We start from the raw sequence: 24,675 nt of genomic DNA on the forward strand, positions 1-24,675 counted from the left end.
ATTTTGGTTGTTTTCACTTTTTGGCTATTATGAATAATGCTGCTGTGAATCCTGGAATACTGTATACATTTTTGTGTGGACATGTGTTTTCATTTCTCTTGGGTATATACCTAAGAGAGGAATTGCTGGGTCTTATGACAATTCCACATTTAATATTTTAAGAAATTGTAAAACTGTTTTCCAAAGAGGCTGTACCATTTTACATTCCCACGTTCCAATAATATATGTGTTCCAATTCCTCCATATCCTTGCCAACACTTGTTATTGTCTGTCCTTTTGGTTATTGTCATTCTAGTGGGTGTGAAGGGACATCTCACTGGTTTTGGTTTGCATTTCCCTAATGACTAATGATGTTGAGCATATTTTCATAGGTTTACTGGCTGTTTTTTTACTTTCTTTGGAGAAACATCTATTTAAATCCTTTTCCTGTTTTTCAATTGTATTAGAATAGTTCCAGTGGAGACCTGAAACCTGTACCAAACCCTATATATACTATGTTTTATCTTATACATGCACTGTGGCCATAACTTTTACAGTTTGAAGTGCAACAGCAAAACTAGTATGAATTTCTTTTTCCTTCTTCACAATTTCACAGATAGAAGATTCATTCTTGCTGTAGATCTTAGCAACCTTAACATACAGTTTTTTTTCTTTCCTTACTAAGTTGAGAACTTTAAGCTTTTCACTTAAAAGAAGCACTTTATGGCTTCTCCTTGGCATATCCAAATTACCAGCATCACTACTCTTCAGCTTTGGGGCCATTATTAAGTAAAATAAGGGTTGCTTGAACATAAGCAGTGTGATACTGGGACAGTTCGTCTGATAACCTAGTCAGCTACTGAGTGACTAACATGTGGTTACACTGAACAAAGGGATGATTCACATCCCAGGTAGGATGAAGTGGGAAGGTGCGGGATTTTATCACGCTACTCGGAATGGCTCGCAATTTAAAACTTCTGCATTATTTCTGGAATTTTTCCATTAATGTTTCTGGACTGCCATTGATCACAAGTAACTAAAACCACTTGAAAGTAAAACCAGTGAAAGTAAAACCACTGATAATGGGATACTACTGTATTTGTCTTTTTATTGTTGAGTTGTAAGAGTTCTTTATATATTCTGTATATAAGTTTCTTACCAGATACATGATTTGCAAATATTTTCTCCCATTCTATTGTCTTTTCATTTTCTTGATGATATCTTCTGAAGCCCAAAAGTTTTTAAAATTTTTGATAAAATGCAATTTATCTGTTTTTTAAAATTACGTCCCTGTACTTTTGGTGTCATATCTAAGACAACTTTGCCTAAGTCTAAGAAAATCTATAGGTTTTCTTCTAAGACCTTTATAGTTTTAGCTCTTAACATTTAGGTCTGTGATCTTTTCTTAGCTAATTTTTGTGTATGGTATAAGGAAAAAGTCCCAAATTCATTCTTCTGTATATGGATATCCAGTTGTCACAGCACCATTTGTTGAAAAGACTACTTTTTTCCCACTGAATGGTCTTGGTACCCTTGTTGAAAATCAGTTGACCATAACGTATGGATTTATTTTTAGACTCTTAATTGTATTCCATTGATCTATATGTCTATTTTTATGCCAATACCACACAATCTTTTCCCCTCCACCAATACAATCTTGGTTACTGTCGACTTATAGTAACTTGAAATTGAGAAGTCTGAATCCTCCAACTTTGTTCTTCTTTTTAAAGATTGTCTTGACTATGCTGGTTCCCTTGCAATTCCATATTAATTTTAGGATTTATTTATTTTAAATTTATCCTGAAGTATTCTCATGTGCCTGTCAATTTCTGCAGATGAGCCAGCTGAGATTTTGATAGGGATTCTGTTGAATTTGTAGCTTAATTTAATCTATTAAATCTATTGTTTAATTTGATGTCTTAACAATATTAAGTCTTCTGATTCATGAACATGGGATGTCTTTCCATTTATTTATATCTTCTTTCATTTCTTTCAATGTTTTGTAGTTTTCAGAATACAAATCTTGTACTTATTTTTCTTTAATCAGTAGGCTTTATTTTTTAGAGTAGTTCTAGGTTGACAGAAAAATGGAGGAGAGAGTACAGAGTTCTTATATTGTCCCCCTCCTCTGTGCACAATTTTTCCTATTATTAACATCTTGCATTAGTGTGGTGCATTATGTTATAATTGATGAGCCAATACTGATATGTTGTTATTGACTGAAGTCCATTGTTTACATTGGAATTCACTCTAATGTTTTACAGTTCTGTGGGTTTTTACAAAAGCATAATGTTATGTATATCATTACAATGTCATACAGAATAGTTTCATTGCCCCCAAAATCCCCCGCGCTCCATTTGTTCATCCCTCCCTCCCCTCAAATCCCTGAGAACCACTGATCTTTTTTATTGTCTTTATAATTTTGCCTTTTCCAGCAAGTCACATAGTTGGAATCATATAGTATGTAGCCTTTTTAGACTAGCTTCTTTAACTTAACAATATGAATTTAAGGTTTCTCCATGTCTTTTTGTGGCTCAATGGCTCATTTGTTTTTAGTGCTGAATGATATTCCATTGTGTGGATGTACCACAGTTTATCCATGTACCTCTAGGAGGTCATCTTAGTGATGTCCAAGTTTTAGCAATTATGAAGAAGATTGCTATAAACATTTGTGTGTAGGTTTTTGTGTAGTCATAAGTTTTCAGCTCATTTGGCTCAATGGTATAATAAGACTAAGTTTAGCCTTTTAGGAAAGTGCCAAACTCTCTTCCAAAGTGATTATACCATTTTGCATTCCTAGCAGCAATGAATGAGAGTTTCTATTGCTCCACATCCTCACCAGCATTCAGAATTGTCAATATTTTAGATTTTAGCTATTCTAATAGGTGTGTAGCAGGATCTCATTTAGTGTTTTAATTTGTAATTCTTTAATGACATATGCTGAGCATCCTTTCATATGTGTATTTGCCATCTATATATCTTCTTGGTGAGGTGTCTGTTCATTTTTTTTTTTTTTTTTTTTTTTATTGAGACAGAGTCTCACTCTGTTGCCTGGGCTAGAGTGCTGTGGCATCAGCCTAGCTCACAGCGACCTCAAACTCCTGGGCTTAAGCGATCCTACTGCCTCAGCCTCCCGAGTAGCTGAGACTACAGGCATGTGCCACCATGCCTGGCTAATTTTTTCTATATATATTTTTAGTTGGCCAGATAATTTCTTACTATTTTTTAGTAGAGATGGGGTCTCGTTCTTGCTCAGGCTGGTCTCAAACTCCTGACCTCGAGCGATCCTCCTGCCTCAGCCTCACAGAGTGCTTGGATTACAGGTGTGAGCCACTGCGCCCGGCCTCATATTTTTTTTATTTTAAATTTATTCTGAAGTATTTTGTTCTATATGAAGCTATTGTAAATAGTTTTCTTAATTTCATTTTCAGATTTATTTATTGCAAGTGTATAACATACAACTGATTTTTATATATTGTCTTGTATCCTTTGACTTTGATGAACTCATTTATTATCTAATAGTTTTTTAGTGCATCCTTAGGATTTTCTATGTATAAGATCATATCTTCTGCAAATAGAGATAGCTTTACTTCTTTCTTGCTTATCTGGACTCCTTTTGTTTTTTTCTCTTGCCTGATTGCCCTAGCTAGAACTTCTAGTACAATGTTAAATAGAAGGGGCAAGAGTGGACATCAGCCAGGTGCGGTGGCTCACACCTGTAATCCTAGCATTCTGGGAGGCCAAGGCGGGAGGATCATTTTGAGCTCAGGAGTTCGAGACAATCCTGAGCAAGAGTGAGACCCCGTCTCTACCAAAAAAAAAATAGAAAGAAATTAGCTGGACAACTAAAAATAGATAGAGAAAAAAATTAGCCAGGCATGGTGGCCCATGTCTGTAGTCCCAGCTACTAGGGAGGCTGAGGCAGAAGGACTGCTTAAGCCCAGGAGTTTGAGGTTGCTGTGAGCTAGGCTGATGCCACGGCACTCTAGCCAGGGCAGAAGAGCAAGACTGTCTCTAAGGAAAAAAAAAAAAAAAAAAGTGGGCATCCTTGTCTTGTTCCTAATCTTAGAAGGAAAGCATCCAGCCTTTCACCATGAAGTGTGGTACCAGTGTAGGCTTTTCACAGAAGGTTTTTTTTATCAGATTGAGCAAGTTGGGGAAGTTTTTTAAGCATGCAGATGCCTGGACTATAGCAGTACATGTTCTGATTCAGTGGATCTGGGCAGGACCAGATATCTTTAATTGTACCAAGGTATATAAGAAAATAAAAGATATAATAGTGATTCCAATCCATAGCCAGGGTTGAAAACATCTGCCCTATCATGATTGAACTATCTTATGCTTCCCGCTTTCTAACCTGTACTACTGCTTTCATTCTTTCCCCTTAGCTGAGAACCTTAAATTTCACATCATCGGGTCAGTTCCCTAATGCTGTATTCCTAACTGTAATTCTTTTGGATGCTAAACAGTGAAAAATGGGCTATATCACATAGGTTAACTTTCTTTCATATGCTGGATTTGATTAAGATGTGGCATTAAGATTTATTTTCACCTGTAAGTAATAGAAGCTACTTGATGACCCCACTTAGGGCTAATTTCCTTCCTCATCAGGGCAGAAGTAGTACTCAGACCATAATTATTGATGACCCTTGTTAAGTTATTTTTGGCTTCTTTCTCAGTCTTATTTATTTTTTGTTTTGACCTATGTGGTGAAAATAATTACTTTGCTTCTTAGGACACCATGTAAAATTGAACCTAGTATAAACCACATTCTAAGCACCAGAAAGCCTGGAAAGGAAGAAGGAGATCCTCTGCAAAGAGTTCAAAGCCATCAGCAAGCATCTGAGGAGAAGAAAGAGAAGATGATGTATTGTAAGGAGAAGATTTATGCAGGAGTAGGGGAATTCTCCTTTGAAGAAATCCGGGCTGAAGTTTTCCGGAAGAAATTAAAAGAGCGAAGGGAAGGTGTGTATACTGATCTAATTTCAGTTTATGAAAATGACTTAACTTAGCTGTAGGAAGGTTGAGCTGATATATTAAGTCTGAGGAAAATTGCCTCCATTACTTTGTACTTTTATGGGATGTTTCTATGGTTATACTGTTTCTCTCTGTATATAAGATGAACTTCCATTGCTGCCTTCCATGAAAACTCCTGGGGATGGTGGGGAACTGAGTCTATGTTCAGAAGTAAAAGAGAAGTAGCTCTGAACCATATGAACAACTCATGTTCCCCAGCTCCATAAGCACATAGCTGTGATCCCTGATGTGCATGTATGTGCATGCCATGTCTCACCCTTAAATACTTTTCCTGATGTTGCCTGAAATACTTCACTTTACCTTTGATATTCTGCCTGAAATTTCTCCAAGGGCTTATTTAGGTTAACATACTTGGTCACACCTAAGTCACTGAGATGATATTTATATTGTTTCTTAAAGATATTATTTTCTTTCTAAATAAGGGAAGCTTTACTAGACATTGAGATATGAGGAATTTTTGGGAAATGAGAAACACTTCTTATTCTGGAGGCTGGGGTATTTGGAGACAAGAAGGTAGGGCAGAATGGGCTGAAAAGTAGAGAAGTCTGGCATTTGGGGCTTGTGGCATCAGAAGATGAAGGGAGAGTGAGAAGGGTACAGAAAATGAGGTGGGGGAGGGTCCAAAAATACATGTCTTCCGTTTAGACTAGAATCTATATCAGGAAAGAAGAAAGTAATATTTCTTTATACATGGATACCCAGAATAATCTACTATTGTAGCTCAGCTCTCTTAAAAGGATGTGGCATTTGTGGGGTTAGCTGGGAAACTTAACCATCACTTATAATTTGAGGAACAGTCTCTTCTGAGTTCCAGGTGACAAGATAGAAGCAAACTTCTGTAAAGCAGACTATTAGTTTGGAATTGGCTTCATTTTTTACATGTGCTTTCCAAGACTGACAAAAGTGCTGTGGGTTCAAATAATATATTGAAAATGGAACCTATGTGTCTAGGTAGGAGAGAAGGATGGTTGCAAAGCAAGGAGCTAGTTGAATAAGGCTTTTAAAAAATGGGAACCACCCCAACAAATAGGCTAGCAGGGTAACTAAATATGAACTGGAAAAAGACCTAGATATCTTGATAAAAACTGTTCCTTAAGGTAAAAACCTAGCCTATACCAGGTATTTAGAAATATAATGAAAGTCCATTTTATTTTCAGTTAGCCAAAGAAGGACCTATAGTAGGGTTAGGTGGGATTTGGGTAGGTAAAAGAAGGTATTGACTCCTGAGGATTTTTTAATAATCATTTCCTGAATTGGTCTCTGAATCTGTTTCATGATCTTATAACTTCCCATCTATGTATAGTTTGTATCCTTATAAGTCCTCATTCCTATAAATGTGGGTTCTTGTTAATATTGAAAACTGGCTTCAAAGACTGTTGCTAACTACTTACTCTTAGGGAGCAATACAAGAAAAGAGGAAGCCATGATCTAGGCCTAGAGACAAGGTTATTCTTTCTTTCGGTTGCCACTTCCAAACCATTTTCCTCTTCTTTGAAAAATTCTAGCTTCCCTCAGATCTTTGTCCTCTGATTTTTTCCTACCTCCTGAGCCTTCTTTGTGTTCTCACCTCAAAGTCATTGCCCATCATTCATTAACTAACTAAGCACCTGAGTATCTTCCTTTCCACCCTTACCCCACCCAGTACCATGGCTTCCCAATTCCTTAACTACCGTATCTCATATGATCACTTTCTCAGCCTTACCCATTACCGCCTCCCATGGTCTTACTGTTGACCGTGACCTTATTACTCAATAACCATACTACTGCAGAAATCTCTATTTTGAAGGGTCCTGTTCTGTGACCACCACCTTCCCTTTTAGCTTGCTTACTTTAGGACTCCACTCCTGGAATTCTTTGGCCTCATTGAGACCCCTAATTCATCCCTAGCACGTTTATTTTTTTCCTGTTCATTACCATTTTTATATCCTGACTTCCTTTCTTCCCATCTTAGAGTCACATCAATCATTATAATCACTCCCCTATAAATACCTTTAACCCCTTTATCTGCCTGTCTTTCTTGTATTCACCTGGGAAAACCTCAACCCTGGTTAAATTCAGCTATCTGTTTGCATTCTGTACCTGCACCCAAGTTTACATGTAACCGGAGAAAAACGCAACTGTGTGTACTGGTCTCACTTATTTTTATGACCACAAATCTCAAATGGGCATTCACCAGTGCCTAGCAGTCTTAGCAGTCTACAGTTCCCTGGTAGGTGAATTTCTTCTCTTTGCTAAACAACTTAATTTAATTTTCTCTCCTATTTTCACATCTTCTTCACCCCTGTTCCTCCTCAGCTATGATTTTACTTCATACTTCATTGAGAAAATAGAAGTAATCTAATGGTAACTCCATTTGCTTATCACCACCAAATCTACAATCTTATTGTCTATAATTTGTACCCATATACTCTGACATTCTTTCTGTTAAAATTGTTAAAAATTTCTCCATTCCTATGTAAGGCGACCGTCCATTTGGGTTTTAGAGCTCAGTTCATCACACCTCAAGGATTTGGCCCTTACAGTTTTCTCCTCCCCGCCCCCCCAGCATTTTCCCCTTTGTACTAAACCATTATCATCATCATACAAATACACTCCCATTTTAAAAAAGCCCACCATTATCCCCATGTTCTTCTTCAGCCATTGCCCATTTTTACACTTCGTATCACAGCAAAATTTCTTGAGAACTGTAATCAGTCTTGTTGTCTTTACTGCTTATTATTTCCTGCAGCATTCCTTTTATTCCAGTGAAAAAGCTCTGGTCGTGGTCACCAGTAAACATTTTTGCCAAATCCAGTGGCCATTTCTTTGTCCTGATCTTCATTTGGCACAGTTGATGAAATGCTTCTTTATGAAATGCTTCTCTTGGCTTCTTCTTTTGTGTATTCCCTCTCAGTTTCCTTTACTACTGTTCTTCTCATGCAGGACCTCTTCCTGAAGACTAGGACAGAGAGTCCTGGAATACTCCAGTTATCTTCTTTTTTTTGTTTTTTTTTTTTTTTGAGACAGAGTCTTGCTCTGTTGCCCAGGCTAGAGTGCCGTGGCGTCAGCCTAGCTCACAGCAACCTCAAACTCCTGGGCTTAAGCAATCCTACTGCCTCAGCCTCCCAAGTAACTGAGACTACAGGCATGCGCCACCATGCCCACCTAATTTTTTCTATATATATTTTTAGTTGGCCAGCTAATTTGCTTCTATTTTTTTAGTAGAGACGGGGTCTCACTCTTGCTCAGACTGGTCTCGAACTCCTGACCTTGAGCAATCCACCCGCCTCGGCCTCCCATAGTGCTAGGATTACAGGCGTGAGCCTCTGCGCCCGGCCTCCAATTATCTTCTCTTTCTACAACTATCTCTAGGTAGTAGATTAAATACTGTTTACAACCACAGACTGTCAAATTTATTTCCCTATCCCTGACATTTCACCTGAAATCTAGACTTATATTTAGTGCCTTTGACTATACTAATAGACATTTAAACTCAACATAGCCAAGACAGAATTCCTGATTTCTACCACACACCACACTTCAGACTTCCTCATCTCAATAAAAGGCATCACCATGCACCCAGTTTTTTTTTTTTTTTTGGGGGGGGCGCGGGACAGAGTCTTGCTCTGTTGCCCAGGCTAGAGTGAGTGCCGTGGCGTCAGCCTGGCTCACAGCAACCTCAAACTCCTGGGTTCAAGCAATCCTACTGTCTCGGCCTCCCGAATAGCTGGGACTACAGGCATGCGCCACCATGCCTGGCTAATTTTTCCTAAATATATTTTTAGTTGTCCAGCTAATTTCTTTCTATATTTTTTTAGTAGAGACAGGGTCTCGCTCTTGCTCAGGCTGGTCTCGAACTCCTGAGCTCAAACGATTCACCCCCCTCAGCCTCCCAGAGTGCTAGGATTAAAGGCGTGAGCTACCACGCCTGGCCAGCACCCAGTTGTTTAAGACAACCAGGTTATCTTTGATCCCTCTCACCTCACCATTCCCCCATATCTAATGAATAAGCCTGTCAACTCTACCACAAAAATATTCCCCAAATCTTTATCTCCATTCCCACTATTTCACTATATTGAAATCCTAATTCCCAAGGTGATAGTATTAAGGGGTGATTAGGTCTTGGATGCAGATTCCTTGCAAATGGGATTAATGCCCTTAGAAGAGAGGCCCCTTGCCCCTTCCACCATGTGAGGACACAGTGAGAAGGTGCTATGTATGAGCCAGAAAGCAGGCCCTTACCAGCCATTGAATCTGCCAGCACCTTGATCTTGGACTTCTTAGCCTCCAGAACTGTGAAAAATAAATTTCAGTTTTTTATAAGCCACTTCATTATGGCATTTTGTTATAGCAACCCATATGGACTAAGACGCCCACTATTACCTGAATCCAAACCACAATCATTTAGCTGGACTACTGCAACTAGGCTTTGTGCCCTCATTCTTGCCCTACTACAATCCATTTTGTTGACAGCAAATGATCTTTTCAAAAAGTCAGATCATGTTACTCCTTTACTTAAAATTCTTCAGTGTTTTTTCATTGTCTAGAATACAGTATAAACTCTTTACCTTAACCTTCAAAATCCCACATGGCCAGGCACAGTGGTGCACACCTGTAGCCCCAGCTATTCAGGATGCCGAGGTGGAAGGATCACTTGAGCCCAGGAGTTCCAAACCAGCCTGGGCAACATAGCAATACCATATCCCTAAAAACAAAAGTGGGAAAAACCCTTAGCCTCTGCTAACCTCTCCAATCCCATCTTTTTCTGTTGTCCCTCTTACTGTGCTGCAACCACACTGGCCTTCTTTTGGATTCTTGAACACAGTGATCCTGTTCCTGCATTAGGGCCTTTGTGCCAGCTAGTTCGTTAGCCTGGAACCTCTCCCCGGAACTTTGTATGACTGGCCCCTTGTTATTCAAGTTACAGCTTTATAATGTCACTTTATCAGAATGATCGTACCTTATCACTGGTCTTAAACAGTCCTCTATCCCCCTACCCTGTCACACATTTTAACATCACCTATTTTATTTTATTTTTGTAGACACTGATTTTCCTTTCCTTTTCTTTTTTCTTCTTCTTTTTTTTTTTTTGAGACAGAGTCTCCACTTTGTCAAACTCTTGGGCTCAAGTGATCCTCCTGCCTCAGCCTCCCAAATAGCTGGGACTACAGGTGCATGCCATGACACCCAGCTAATTTTTCTATTTTTAGTAGAGTTGGGGTCTTGTTCTTGCTCAGGTTGATCTCGAACTCTTGAGCTCAAGCAATCCTCCCGCCTTGGCCTCCCAGAGTGCTAGGATTATAGGCAGGAGCCACCATGCCCAGCCAACACTGATTTTCTTGTTGATTTATGTGTGTGTTTCCCCCAGATTTGAGTGTTAGCATCACATGACCAAAGACTTTTTATTATGCACCACTGAAACCTAAGTGCTCAGAATTGTGCTTGGCACACAGTCCATATTTTGTTTTTTATTGACTGAATAAAAGAATAGAAACCTAGACCTCAAGTTGGAGACCTTGTTCCACTTATGTCATTTTCATCTGTATCAGTAACATATATATATTGAGGACATGAGCTCCAAAGGCAGTTTTCAATAGAATAAGTTGCTAGGAGGAAAAATATCTCAGGTGACTTTGCTGTTTCTAGCTGAGCTATTGACCAGTGCAGAAAAGAGAGCAGAAATGCAGAAACAGATTGAAGAAATGGAGAAGAAGCTAAAAGAAATCCAAACTACTCAGCAAGAAAGAGCAAGTGATCAGGTAATTTTTCTTTTTAATACACAAAACTAATGCTTTGGTTGAAATAAACTTAAACAGTATAAAAGTCCTCCCAATCCCCATTCAGAGTTTCTGGTAGTTTCTTAACTGTTAGTAGTAGGAGAGTTGAGCAGGAAGGTAATTTAACAGGTGACTTCAAATGGAATTTGTGGCCTATGAATAAGTGATACAATATATTGACTTCTTAGTTATACTTACTGTTATTTTGTTAATTCTGAGTTTAGCTTTTTATTCCAGTCATGTTCCATTAAAGTGGACTTAACTAAAGAAATTCAGTATATCCTTGGCACTACTCAGTTGAGTACAACAGTACCAGTTTGTACTAGGAACATAAATTATTGCAAAGAACTTTTGTGGTACAGCCATTTTATATGGTTAGTGGATGTCTAGGGAAAGAGTGTGGTAAAAGTAATGTTGGAGCTAGAGAGTGAAAATAGATAACATTTTTCTGGATGAGAAGAATATTGATTTTGTTGATTTAATGCAAATAGCAAGAAGATAAGGTGCCTACAAAAGAGACAGCTGAACTGCAAATTGCTTCCAAGTCTCAGGAAATGCCAGGAATCACTCTGTCCAGTTCTCTTTGTCCAGTAAACTCTTGTGCCAGGTAAGAACACATTGATGAAAGGGACAATGCTTATAGGAGGGCATTTAGAACCAACCTTTGACTCTCTGGTGCCATGAAGTCTCCTTGACTTTTACAGTATTATTGAGACACGATTTTTATAAGTCTTTATACATTTATAAAATGTATGTCGCAACATACATTTTCATGCTGATGAGGGAGGACAGAGCGCTGAGTTTTTTCTCATGAAAAAATACATGTTTCTTCTAGAAACATATAAATAATGTTTTTAAAAAATAAAATTACCTATTTCTACCACCAAGAGATAACTACTATGACACTGTCGTATCTCTCCTTTTGTGTTCTATTTTTGTTTTGTTTTATAAAAATGGCAGCTTATGCTGTAATCTGCTTATACTGTTAATGTAATTTAACATCTAGTATCAAATATACTTCTATAACATTTTTAATGACTGAAGGTTCCATCAAGAAAATTTGGATTGACATTAGTAGAATAATTTCTTTTTCTTAAAGAAGATTATATTTGATGGAAAATCCTCTTGGACTTTTAAAAGTTAAACAATTTTTTCTGAGGGTATTGAGCACATTTTAAAACAATTTTCTTCATAGAGAAACTTCACTTGTGGAAAACATTTGGCAGGAACAACCTCACTCTGAAGGTGAGTTGTATTTGACAGCCTTGTGAAGAATTTGCTGGTGACAAATGTATTATGTAACAAATGATAAATATTTTTTTAATTATGGCAAAGGGATTGAACGAAAGCTGAGAAGGGGACTAGCATATTATTATGTCTTTGAATCAAGGAATTCGATATAATCATATGCTTTGAGATAGGATGGACATTTGAAAGAGTATTTTCATAAGATTCCTCAGTGCTTCAAAGTATTTGATTTAAATGTAATTTTAATTTTATATTAACTACCAAATAATCTTTAGTTACTGTGTGGTGTTTTTTGGAGGGATAAAAGTTTAAAGCTATTTTATGTTCAAATTGGTTTTCTTTTCTATTCAGAAACATGTTAAAAGTGGTAGAAACATGAATATTCACTTACAAGTAGTTTTGGAAGAAAACCAAAAAAATTAAACAAAATTGAATTAAATTTCTAATTCTAACCACCAATTTATAGGAAATACAAAGCATGGAGGAACATTGTTAAACGATAGGGGGATAGAATTGACAAAATCCAGCATTATGGGGCAAACAACCAAGTTTCTTCAACAAAAAAAATTACCCAAAAACCCTATAGAATAAAAGAGAGATAAGAGGTTTTTTTTTTGTTTTTCTTTTTTATTTTATTTGAGACAGAGTCTCGCTCTGTTGCCTGGGCTAGGGTGCCGTGGCATCAGCCTAGCTCACAGCAACCTCAAACACCTGGGTTCAAGCGATCCTCCTGCCTCAGCCTCCCGAGTAGCTGGGACTACAGGCATGCGCCACCATGCCCGGCTAATTTTTTTATATATATTTTTAGCTGTCCATATGATTTCTTTCTATTTTTAGTAGAGATGGGGGTCTCGCTCTTGCTTAGGCTGGTCTCGAACTCCTGAGCTCAAACAATCCACCCGCCTCGGCCTCCCAAAGTGCTAGGATTACAGATGTGAGCCACCGCACCTGGCCGAGATAAGAGTTTTTTACAAGTTTCTTCTTTCAGAAAAAAAGAATGAAAGGTTTGTTTTTTTAATTTTTTAATTTTTTTTACTGAAAAGTTTTCCATTATTTTAAATGAGGGTGAATTAGGGGGCTGTTATTATCTATGTAAATAGAAAAAAAATTGCTAAATGGAGTGAACCAGCCACAATATATGGATCTTAACAATGCATTCCCAATTCAAATAAACTTTAAAAACAATTTTTTAAAAAAGAATAGGTAATTGTAAAACTTCCAAATGGAGATTTTGTTAGTCAGAAATTGTTGATTTTGTGAGTATCGTGGTTTGAGATTACGCTTTTTTTAAAAAGCCTCTTTTAGAAATACATACTGAAATATTTACAGATGAAATGATACGATGTCTTAGATTTGCTTTAGAATAATCCTATTGAGTTGGGTTTGGGGAGTAGTGGCAGTGGTGGGGAATCTAGATGAAACAAGATCATCTATGTTTAGGTAATTGTCAGATTATTAAATGACCCTTTTTATATGTTTAAGATTTTTCATTATTAAAAAAAATTGCCTTTGTGCTTTCAAACAACACAAAATATTAGTTAATTAATGTAGTTGTGTTGAAGAGTAAAGCGTTTACTCCGAAAGTATATATCTAGTCTTTCTTTCTATAGGTCCCAGTGCACCTTTTTCCATTTTTGACGAGTTTCTTCTTTCAGAAAAAAAGAATGAAAGGTTTGTTTGCTTTTTACTTAAAAGTTTTCTGTTATTTTAAATGAGGGTGAATTAGGGGATTGCCATTATCTATGTAAATAGAAAAAAACTTGCTCAATGGAACATGTCTTTGTCCAGTCCTCCTGCAGATCCTCCACTGGTTTTAGCCCAACGAAGACCCCTTGCAATTCTCAAAACGACAGAAAGCATCACCTCAAATGAAGATATGTCTCCAGATGTTTGTGTAAGGAACCCACTCTCCCTAAGTTAATTTAAATGGGCTACTGAATTATTTCATTCAAATCCAGAAAAGTTTAGGGTTAAAATTGAAACCACTGACTTGAACTAAGCATGTGATGCACAGCATCATTAGTCACCAGGGATATGCAAATCAAACCACAATGAGATACTACTTCACACCCACTAGAATGGCTATAATAAAAAAGATGGACAATAATCAGTGTTGGTGAAGATATGGAGAAGTTAAAACATTCATCCATTGCTGGTGGGAATGTCAAATGGTGCAGCCTCTTTGGAAAACAATTTGGCAGTTCCTCAAAATGTTAAACATAGAGTTACCATATGACCCAGTAATTCCTCTCCTAGATATATACCCAAGAGAATTAAATTACACAAATGTTCATAGCAGCATTATTCATGACTCTAAAACAATCCCAAAAGTTCATCAACTGATGAATGGATGAACAAAATGTTACGTATCCATACAATGAAAAGTTATTTGACACGAAAAAGGAATGAAAGTACCCACAGATGTCACAACATGGATGAATCTTGAAAACTTTAAGCTAAGTGGATGAAGCCAGATACAAAAGAACACATTATATGATCCCATTTACGTGAAATGTCCAGAGTAGACAGAGGCAGATTGGGGATTTCTAGGGGATTAGGCGGCCAGGGTGACGGAGAGTGACAGCTAATGGGTATAGGGTTTCTTTTTGGAGTGATAAAAATGTTCTAGAGTTAGATAGTGGTGATGCTTATACAACCTTGTAAAAACTACTGAAATATATACTTTAAAAGGGCGAATTTCACAGTATGAGAATTATATCTCAATTTTTTAAACTGGGGAAAAAAATCACTGCTTTTAAAGCCTTTTTGCACTTTTAATTGTTTTTAACCAACATAGCAAAGGACAGTTGTTCTTTTCTATATAAAATGCTTTTTGTGGCAATGCCAAGGTTATGTGGACCAACCATTTTTTTCTTAGTAATGTTGTATTTTAACCACTATGGACTAGTTGCATGATAGTACTTAGGATAAAAAGACCCTGTATAGACCTTCACGTCAAAGTAAATAACGTTTATTATTGCCATTTTATTAAAGTTTTCAGGAAGAAAAATCATCTTCAAACTAGCATGAAAACTTGCCATGAGATTGAAGACAACTGAATATGTTCATGGGGGAGATGTGATCAGTAGCTTTAGTGACTTAAAATAGTGTGTTTTCCACATCCTTGGGAATGAATCATTTGGATAAATTTTTTTAAACACATTTTTATTTACTTCTTTATTGAGGTCTATTTTACATCCAGTAAACTGCACAAATATTAATTATACAGGTAGATGAATTTTTACATATGTAAATATCCATGCAATTTCTACACTGGTCAAGTCATAGAATATTTCCAGCAACTCAGAAGAGACTAAGAATTCTTTTATGACTAAGGGTGCTCAGGCCCCATTCCAGCTTACGGCATTGAAATTTCCAGGGAAGAAGTCCAAGCATGTATTTTGTTATTTTTAAATACTTTCCCATGTGATTCTGATACAGTTAGTCCACTGACTGCTATGAAAAGACAACAATGTAAATGAGTAATTAATTACATACTGTGTTCTGGAGAATACCACCAGAGAACATGATGCTTAGGCTGGATTTGTTTGCAGTGGTTCTAGGTTCAGCTGTTTGGGAATAGGCCGAATCCATCTTAATCTAGTTTTTTTTTGTTTTATAGCTTTTTACTTGAATTTTGTTAATAGGTACCTGGCCCTAAAAAATGTTTATCCTCTAAAAAAAAAATTATCTTTAAACTGTCTAAACTAATAGAGTCATAAGTAGTATTTGTATAAGATGTATACTTAGACTATAGACATCTATTTTACTTTAATCTTATTATTTTCTTTTTTCTTTTTTTTCTTTTTTGAAAGAGTCTCACTTTGTTGCCAAGATTAGAGTACCGTGGTGTCATCATAGCTCACTGCAACTGCAAACTCGTGGGCTCAAGTGATCCTCCTACCTCAGCTCCGGAATAGCTGGGGCTATAGACATGTGCCACCACACTTGGCTACTTTTTTAATTTTTTGTAGAGACAGAGTCTCTCTATGTTGCCCCAGCTGGTCTCAAACTCTCAGCCTCAGGTGATCCTCTTGCCCCTGCCTCCCAAAGTGCTGGGATTACAGGCATGAGCCAATGCACCTGGCCTATCTTAGAATTTTTTAGTTACACCTTGTTTCTTCTAGATGTACCTCCCACCTCTATTTACTAATATTGAGTCAGAAATTCAAAATTTATGTCAAATTGGTAATAACCTAGAAAATTAATATCTAGTATCCACAAGGGTTAAATGAAATATGTACTTTTGTATACTTCAGGTACATATATAAAGTGATATAATCTCTCTGAGGGCAACTAAGCAATATGTATAAACAACCTTAGTGTTTATAACCTTTTGATCTGATAATTCCACTTTTAGGAATTTTTTTTTTTTTTTTTTTGAGACAGAGTCTCGCTTTGTTGCCCGGGCTAGAGTGAGTGCCGTGGCATCAGCCTAGCTCACAGCAACCTCAAACTCCTGGGTCAAGCGATCCTCTTGTCTCAGCCTCCTGAGTAGCTGGGACTACAGGCATGCGCCACCATGCCCAGCTAATTTTTTCTATATATATTTTTAGTTGGCCAGATAATTTCTTTCTATTTTTTCAGTAGAGACGGGGTCTCACTCTTGCTCAGGCTGGTCTCGAACTCCTGACCTTGAGCGATCCACCCGCCTCGGCCTCCCAGAGTGTTAGGATTACAGGTGTGAGCCACCACGCCTGGCCATAATTTTTTATATATATATTTTTAGTTGTCCATATAATTTCTTTCTATTTTTAGTAGAGACAAGGTCTCACTCTTGCTCAGACTGGTCTCAAACTCCTAAGCTCAAAGGATCCACCCGCCTCGGCCTCTGAGAGTGCTAGGATTACAGGCATGAGCCACTGCGCCCGGCCTGAAAGAATTATTTAATTTTTGGTAGACCCAGAGTGTGACTATTATGTTTTTAAAGAATTTTTAATAACACAGAAAAGAAAACAAAAGGTATGAGAAAAAACAATACATAATATTGTATATGCTATAATTTCACTTGTTTTAAAACTCATTTTAAAAATACATAGGATATGTATACATATGCATGTATCCTACCAGATATAATTGATAACAGCAGTTGGCCTCTGGGGAGTAGGAATAGGTGGAGATGAGGGATTAGTAATGAAGGAGGGAGACTTTTTCACTATTTATCCTTTTAAACTAGTTGACTTTTAAAAACCATGTATACATGTATTACTTTCAAAGACAAGGTATGTTTTAAATATAGCAAAAATATTAATATAAGATTGAACAATAACATTTCAGGTGATTCTGTTTTTCTTTATACTTTATATTTTCCATATTTTCTACCATAATTGTGAATTACCTTTAAGAGATAAATAAAACAAACATGTGGTGTAGAGAAAGAAGACATAAAAACTGGGAAGATGGCAGATTGTCAGAATGTTTTCTAAGTGAAAGCCAGAAAAAAAATAATATTAGTGCCTTAGTTCTTAGCTGGAATCATTTGGGGCACAAACCATTGTCCAATATTTTTCCTTGTGTGGAGAATTCTTGTGTATTTTTTGATAAAGTATAGTTTTTACTGTTTTCATGATACAAAACCATTTTCATCAAATACTATAATGTGCTTTTTAAAATTATCTTTCCCTGGAGATGCTGATTTGCTACTTCTGTACCCTGTGTCACTGATCTAATAATGTGTGTCTCTCTAAGTCAAAAAGATAGGTTATTCATATGTTCATTGAAATCTTTCAGCTAAACTTTACATAATTTTTATTTCAGGATGAATTTACAGAAATTGAACCTTTGAGTGAGGATGCCATTATCACAGGTTTCAGGAATGTAACTATTTGTCCTAATCCAGAAGACACTTGTGACTTTGCCAGAGCAGCTCGTTTTGTATCCACTCCTTTTCATGAGATAATGTCCTTGAAGGATCTCCCTTCTGATCCTGAGAGACTGTCGGAGGAAGAGGATCTGTATATAAAGACCTCTGAGGACCAGCAGACTGCTTGTGGCACTATCTACAATCCACCTCTCAGCATCAAGAAACTCAGGTGATTGGGGATTACATAGGTTTATAAATGATTTTTTGCTCTCTTATTCTGTGTGTGCTTGTCAGTTATAGTAATCAATTACCAAGCTCTTCTACCAGGTTCTGTGCTAAGTGCTTTACATGAGAGTAGGGCTGCCCCAGATAAAGTGCCAATGGGATTTAGCGATTGATTTGGATGTGAGGGTTAAAGGAAGTGAATTTTGATGGTTAAGAGATGAAGTCCAGGGGAATTATGGAATCTTTGAGGAAACTTGACAAAGTGTAGATGATTGGAGAAGAAGAGGCATTTAGTTTTCCTGTAATATCGAGTTTAAAATAGTGGTAGATCTCAGCACGGTATAGCTCTAATGAAAATAAATAAAATAGGCCGGGCGCGGTGGCTCATGCCTGTAATCCTAGCACTCTGGGAGGCCGAGGCAGGTGGATTGCTCAAGGTCAGGAGTTCGAGACCAGCCTGAGCAAGAGCGAGACCCCGTCTCTACTAAAAATAGAAAGAAATTATCTGGCCAACTAAAATATACATAGAAAAAATTAGCCGGGCATGGTGGCGCATGCCTGTAGTCCCAGCTACTTGGGAGGCTGAGGCAGTAGGATTGCTTAAGCCCAGGAGTTTGAGGTTGCTGTGAGCTAGGCTGACGCCACGGCACTCACTCTAGCCCAGGCAACAGAGCGAGACTCTGTCTCAAAAAATAAATAAATAAATAAATAAATAAATAAATAAATAAATAAAATAATGGTAGAATAGCTGGTATTAATTTCAAATACACAAGTAAAGATATATTAAAGAAAAAATATCTGTTGATAGAGAGGTAGAAATGACTTAGGGAATAGGTATGAGGGAATGGCATAGAGAGACAGGGACTGAGCCTTGTTTCAAAGTCACCTAATTTAAACAAACTAATTCCAGTTTTAGGAATATCCCTTAACTTGCCAATTTGTGCTTTTATAACTGCATTTTCAAACTTTTTTCTTAACAAACTTTTAATCACATTTGCTACCATGTATTCATGTTGCATGATTTTAGTTTCCCTCTTACTGAAGAATAAAAAGTCCAGAAAGGGGATAAAGAGGAAGAAAGTTAGTGTTAATGTTAGTCAGTATTTCTCAGGAGTATAGAATAGATATTGAATAGGCATTTAGTATAGATTAGGTAAATAAAGCATAAATCCAGAAATGTAATGCTGGGCATTGCTTTTCAACCAGAATAGAGGAAGTTACTTAGATTCTGATTTGGGAAAATAATGGACTTTAAAAATGAAACTAGCAAATAACAAATTTTTAAATAATTTATGACATTATAAATTATTTAAAACTAAATTTTATTTTAAAATAGAAGTATAACAAAATTATAAAATTTACAAATTAACTTTATAAAATTATGACAAAGATAAGTTGCCATATATTATTCCTATGAGAATTGACTCATTAGTGGTTCTTTTAGCCCAATCATTGAAGATAGTGGTGAAGCCACACACTCCTCTGGCTTCTCTGGATCTTCTGCCTCAGTTTCAAGCACCTCCTCCATCAAATGTCTTCAAATTCCTGAGAAACTAGAACTCACTAGTGAGACAACAGGTAAGATCATAACATAGCATTTGTGAGCAAACATCTATACCTATGCCTAGTGAATACTTAGCAAACTGAGCTGTATGTTTTCCTTCCTTAAGTTGCCATAAATTGTGCTATGTCTAGAATAAATTAGTACTAAACACAGTTACACGAAGACCTGAGACAGATGAATGTAGTTAGATTAGCAGTGTTGACTGTGTAATCTTGTTTTTGACCCTCACTCTGTTATAATATCCATTTTAAGCATTAGGTTTTTTAGGTGATTTTTTTCAGCTTTCTCTCTCGCCCTAGAAAACCCTACTCAGTCACCTTGGTGTTTGCAGTATCGCAGACAACTACTAAAATCCCTACCACAGTTAATCGCCTCTGCAGTGTTTTCTATAGAAGACAGACCAATGCCTAAGTTGGAAATAGAGAAGGAAATTGAATTAGGTAAGTATCACTGAATGCATGTCCTTTTGCGGATAACAGTATACAAATAAATGATTATTTATACTTGAGCTTGATGCTTGAGCACTATAAATATTCCTAGATTGTAAGTAACAGCATTATAAAAGTTGACACATTAATAACTGTATGTCCCAGTAACAGGAATTAAGTCTTCTTCTCTTTCAATTTTTAACAAATGATTTTGAGAAGTATTCTAGATGCTACTAACTGGCAAATATACCAGTGCCTCTAGCCCTTAGACCAGGATGTAAAGACTAGAGGGCTATATATGTTCACAGTGATTTTTAAGTGGAATCAAACCTTCTCAACAGGTAGTGAGGATTATTGCATTAAACGAGAATACCTAATATGTGAAGATTACAAATTATTCTGGATGGCGCCAAGAAACTCTGCAGAGTTAACCATAATAAAGGTGGGACTGATTCTTTGTGATTTTAGTTACTTTGTCAATAATGTGGATTGAAGCAATAACTGTCCTCATGGTACCATCAGATCTTTCTAATAATCTATTAGCTTCCTTATATTAATAGCAAGAAATCAGTCACCATCATAGGCCAGGATAAGATATGAATAATGAGAGGCTATTATGTAAATTTCTCAGTATATCCAAACATATTATTCTATCAATTTTCTTTGTTTTGAGGAAATGTCTCCTGAAATTTTCTGGCCTGCTCCAATCTGTAAAAGTTATACTTTAGGCTTGACACACACATAGTGTCACCTTGAAATTTCCATTTACCATCATCCGTAGGTATCATATTACCTTTTTCTTATGTTGGATGCCCAGTTGTTTGGATCCCATATTTCCCTCTTGGTTTAATCTCCTATATTTTAAAGGAACACACAATTTATCAGCTTTCCAAGAAAGGGATGGGATATAAAGTTTCTTGTATGTCAGAAAATTTCTTATTCTGCATCTTTACTTGATTGATAGTTTGGCTGGATATAGAATTCTAAGTTAAGGGTTTTTTTATTTTTTTGAATTTTGAAGAGCCCTGTTGTCTCTTGGCATCTAACCTTGCTTTTGAAGTGTTTTGCCATTCTGAGTCTTGAAGCTTTGCATGAAGCTATTTTCCCTCTGTGGATCCTCATAGGATCTTATGTTTGTCCCCAGTACTCTGAAATGTCACAACTACATGTTTTGGTATAAGTTTGTTGTCACTTATATACTAGGCAGTCAATGGCCACTGATTGGCAACTCCTTCAGTTCTGAGAAATTTTCTTCAATGAAAAAATTATTTCTTATCCTCCATTTTCTCAGTTCTCTCATTCTATAGTCCTTTTTATTAGGATATGGGGTCTCTTGGACAGGACCTCTAAAAATATTTATTTTTTTCTCTTATTTTCTATCTCTTTGTCTTTTATCAACCTTATTTTTAGTTGTCTTACTGGATTTTTTTAAACTTCTTTTTCTGTATTCAGTTTGCAAGAGCTCTTTTTTATTCTCAGAATTTTCTTTGTAACTTTCTATTCTTCATTTCAAAGATGAAATATTTCTTATCTGAGATATTAATGATGCTTTAAAATTTTTTTCTCCCTGCATGGCCTGTGTCCTCCTGTTTTTATATGTTTTGATCTCTGTCTTTCATACTAGAGGCTTTCTTCAAGCTTTTAGCTCTCTATTCACATTTAAGTGTGGGACACTAAACACTAATTTGAAGCTCTCTGTATATGGGGGGACATTGACAGCTGTGGACTTCACTATAGGATGATCTAGCTTGGCCATTCTATTGGAAAATCCCCCAATCTTTAGATCTTTTCTCTTGAGCTGATCAGATCCCTCAGAGAAGACTTTTTATTTCCTGCTCGGAGCATGTAAACCTGGCTGCCAGCTTTCTGAAAGCTGAATAAAGAAATTAGGCTGGAGAATGGCTAGAAAAGGGCAGGGAGATGCATCTTAACATCTGATATATAAACTTTTTCCTGTTTTCCATATGGTATTCCCACCCTTAGTGGTTCCTGGCACCCTCTAGTCCAGAGCCTTTCTATTTTATGCTCCCTAGAGAATAAACTTCTAGTCTTCTGGAATGGGGGAGAGGCAATTGCTGGGCTGGGCTGTGGGAGTAGGAGGGGGAATCTGGGATCTAACTTCCTCTTTTTTTTTTTGAGACAGACTCTTGCTCTTGTTGCCCAAGCTAGAGTGCTGTGGCATCAGCCTACCTCACAGCAACCTCAAACTCCTGGGCTCAACTGATCCTCCTGCCTCAGTCTCCTGAGTAGCTGGGACTATAGGTGCATGCCGCCACACCCAGCTAATTTTTTTCTATTTTTAGTAGAGACAGGGTCTCACTCTTGCTCAGGTTGGTCTCAAACTTCTGAGCTCAAGGAATCCTCCTGCCTTGGCCTCCCAGAGTGCTAGGATTACAAGCATGAGCTACTACTGTACCTGGCCCTAACTTCCTCTTAAATGTGGTTCAGCCACCCATGTTTTAGCTCCACCCTCAGCCTTACTTCCATAGGTAATTGGTGCCACCACATTATACTATAGGGAGATAGTCTTGTAGTATAAATCTGGTTGCTCTTTAGCTCTTCAGCTTTCTCCATTGCTAGAATCAGTTTTCCTTGGGTCTTCTAAGTGGTTGTTACCTCTTACTCTCTTCCCACCTTCTAGAATTTTGTTGCTGTTGTATCCTTTATTGTAGATTTATGCTTTTTAAAATATCCCTTTCCTATTAATTCAGAATCAGAAGGGCTGGAGGAAATGTGATTTCAATCTGCCAGCCATAACCATAGATTCTAATTGCACTTATTTAAAAAATTTGTCTTACAGGTATCTTCTCAACCTGTCCCATGGGACTTTTATATCAATCTCAAGTTAAAGGAACGTTTAGATGAGGAGTTTGATCATTTATGCAGCTGTTATCAATACCAAGATGGCTGTATTGTTTTGCACCAATATAGAAACTGCTTCACCCTTCAGGTTTGAAATAATACTAAAAACATAATTTAATGTCCTCAAGTAGAGAGATTTGTGCTCCATTTAGCAAAGGAATTTAGTACAAAATTTCTGTCAATCTTCTAGAAATAGACCAATTAAATTATAAGTTAAAAGCATTGATCACTTTGTTTTTCCAAGTTATTTTGACCAAAAGCCTCTTTGGGATTTTTTTATACTTTTTATTTTGTCAATTTTCAAACACAAAAGAAGACAGAATTGTACAATGAACACCCATTTAACTATGATAATCATCAGCTCATGACCACTCTTGTTTTATCTATACTACCCCCACTGGATTTGTTTTATTGATTGATTGACACATGGTCTTGCTATGTTGTCCAGGCTGGTCTTGAACTCCTGGGCTCAAGCGATCCTGCCACATCACCCCAAGTAGCTGAGACTATAGGCACATACCACTGCACTTGGATTATTTTTAAAACTCAGACACAAAATATCATTTTATTCTTTGGTACGTTCTTAAGAAGGTTTTGCTGCAGATTTTGATAGTAATATGTATTCTCTAAAATGGTTAGAATGAGAGTATTTTAAAACATTTATAGAGCACCTATTATGGGGCAAGCTCATCCTTGATGCTCTTCATCCATTATCTCATTAAATCGTTACAAACAATCTTATGGGAGATCACAGTATTGTGAAAACTGGGACATAGACCCAGACTACATTCTAGCAGAGAATAAGGAAGAGTACAAAGTAGCAGTTATCAAGGTACTGAGTATAACTACAATCCACCCAATTTGAGAAATAGTGAATTTTCTGTTCTTCTGTTTCCAGGATCTTCTCCAACATGGTGAATTCATTACCCATGAAATAACAGTGTTGATTATTTATAGCCTTTTGACAATAGTGGAGAAGCTACACAAAGCAGAAATAGTTCATGGTGACTTGAGTCCACAGAGTCTGATCCTCAGAAACAGGTTGGTCCTTTTCATTCTCTTATGATTCTGTCAGCTTGTTCTTAAAACATGGATAGTTACCAACTTTTTAAAGCCTTTAGATAAATGCCATATTAAGGAACACACTATGTTAAGAGAATATCTGCTACCTAAAAGTCAGTAATCAGTGGGAATAGTTTAAAAGAGTTCAAAGAAATAAACACACTGAGGAAATATGTTAATTCAGATAAAAGAATTAACCATCAGTATTGTAATGATTCATGTCAAGAAGAGATATAAAATATGGATATTTTGAGGAATATAAAGTACATTGTCTGTCTAGTCATTCTGTGCTTGAGGCCAGGGCAGATCTAGCAGGGATGGCAGCAAAGTTGAGGCACTGTTCAGTTTCATAGACCAAAGCTTAAATCAGGCCTAACTGAAATGTTAGCCAAGAAAAGTAGGTAAAACCAGACTGCAAATACAAACTATGCCAAGAAAAGGGCTTTATTGTTCAAATTAAACCCAGTTGGTCGATTAGATTCAAGGGGTGGGCACAGAGCAAGAAATAAGAAATGAAGCCCAAATACTAAGAACTGAGAAAACATAGAAAATGTTCAGGCATGAGGGAGGCAAAAACAGTTCAAAATTTTTGTTCTGTGAAAAGAACTAAAGGACCATTGGTCTCATAGTCTTTGAACAGAGCAGCCTGGTTTAAAGATACTACTTTGTCTGCTCAACCCCCCTTGTCTTGGGTAAGTAGTTAGCTTTCTT

The 24,675-nt window shown here is 36.9% G+C and overlaps 1 protein-coding gene across 1 annotated transcript in view; it reads left to right on the forward strand.

Moving 5' to 3' along the window:
* The window catches only part of BUB1B (BUB1 mitotic checkpoint serine/threonine kinase B), a 53,118-nt gene that overhangs the window by 23,665 nt on the left and 4,778 nt on the right, over positions 1 to 24,675 (forward strand). Inside the window, exons 9-20 of the mRNA XM_045531706.1 lie at positions 4,715 to 4,944; positions 10,642 to 10,754; positions 11,264 to 11,379; positions 11,968 to 12,017; positions 13,631 to 13,691; positions 13,809 to 13,914; positions 17,778 to 18,052; positions 19,493 to 19,626; positions 19,912 to 20,052; positions 20,382 to 20,482; positions 22,841 to 22,990; positions 23,801 to 23,943. Coding sequence (XP_045387662.1) covers positions 4,715 to 4,944; positions 10,642 to 10,754; positions 11,264 to 11,379; positions 11,968 to 12,017; positions 13,631 to 13,691; positions 13,809 to 13,914; positions 17,778 to 18,052; positions 19,493 to 19,626; positions 19,912 to 20,052; positions 20,382 to 20,482; positions 22,841 to 22,990; positions 23,801 to 23,943 — 1,620 coding nt within the window. The remainder of the gene's footprint in view (positions 1 to 4,714; positions 4,945 to 10,641; positions 10,755 to 11,263; positions 11,380 to 11,967; positions 12,018 to 13,630; positions 13,692 to 13,808; positions 13,915 to 17,777; positions 18,053 to 19,492; positions 19,627 to 19,911; positions 20,053 to 20,381; positions 20,483 to 22,840; positions 22,991 to 23,800; positions 23,944 to 24,675) is intronic.

This window comes from Lemur catta, chromosome 1 (assembly GCF_020740605.2).
Source record: "Lemur catta isolate mLemCat1 chromosome 1, mLemCat1.pri, whole genome shotgun sequence".
NCBI lineage: Eukaryota > Metazoa > Chordata > Mammalia > Primates > Lemuridae > Lemur > Lemur catta.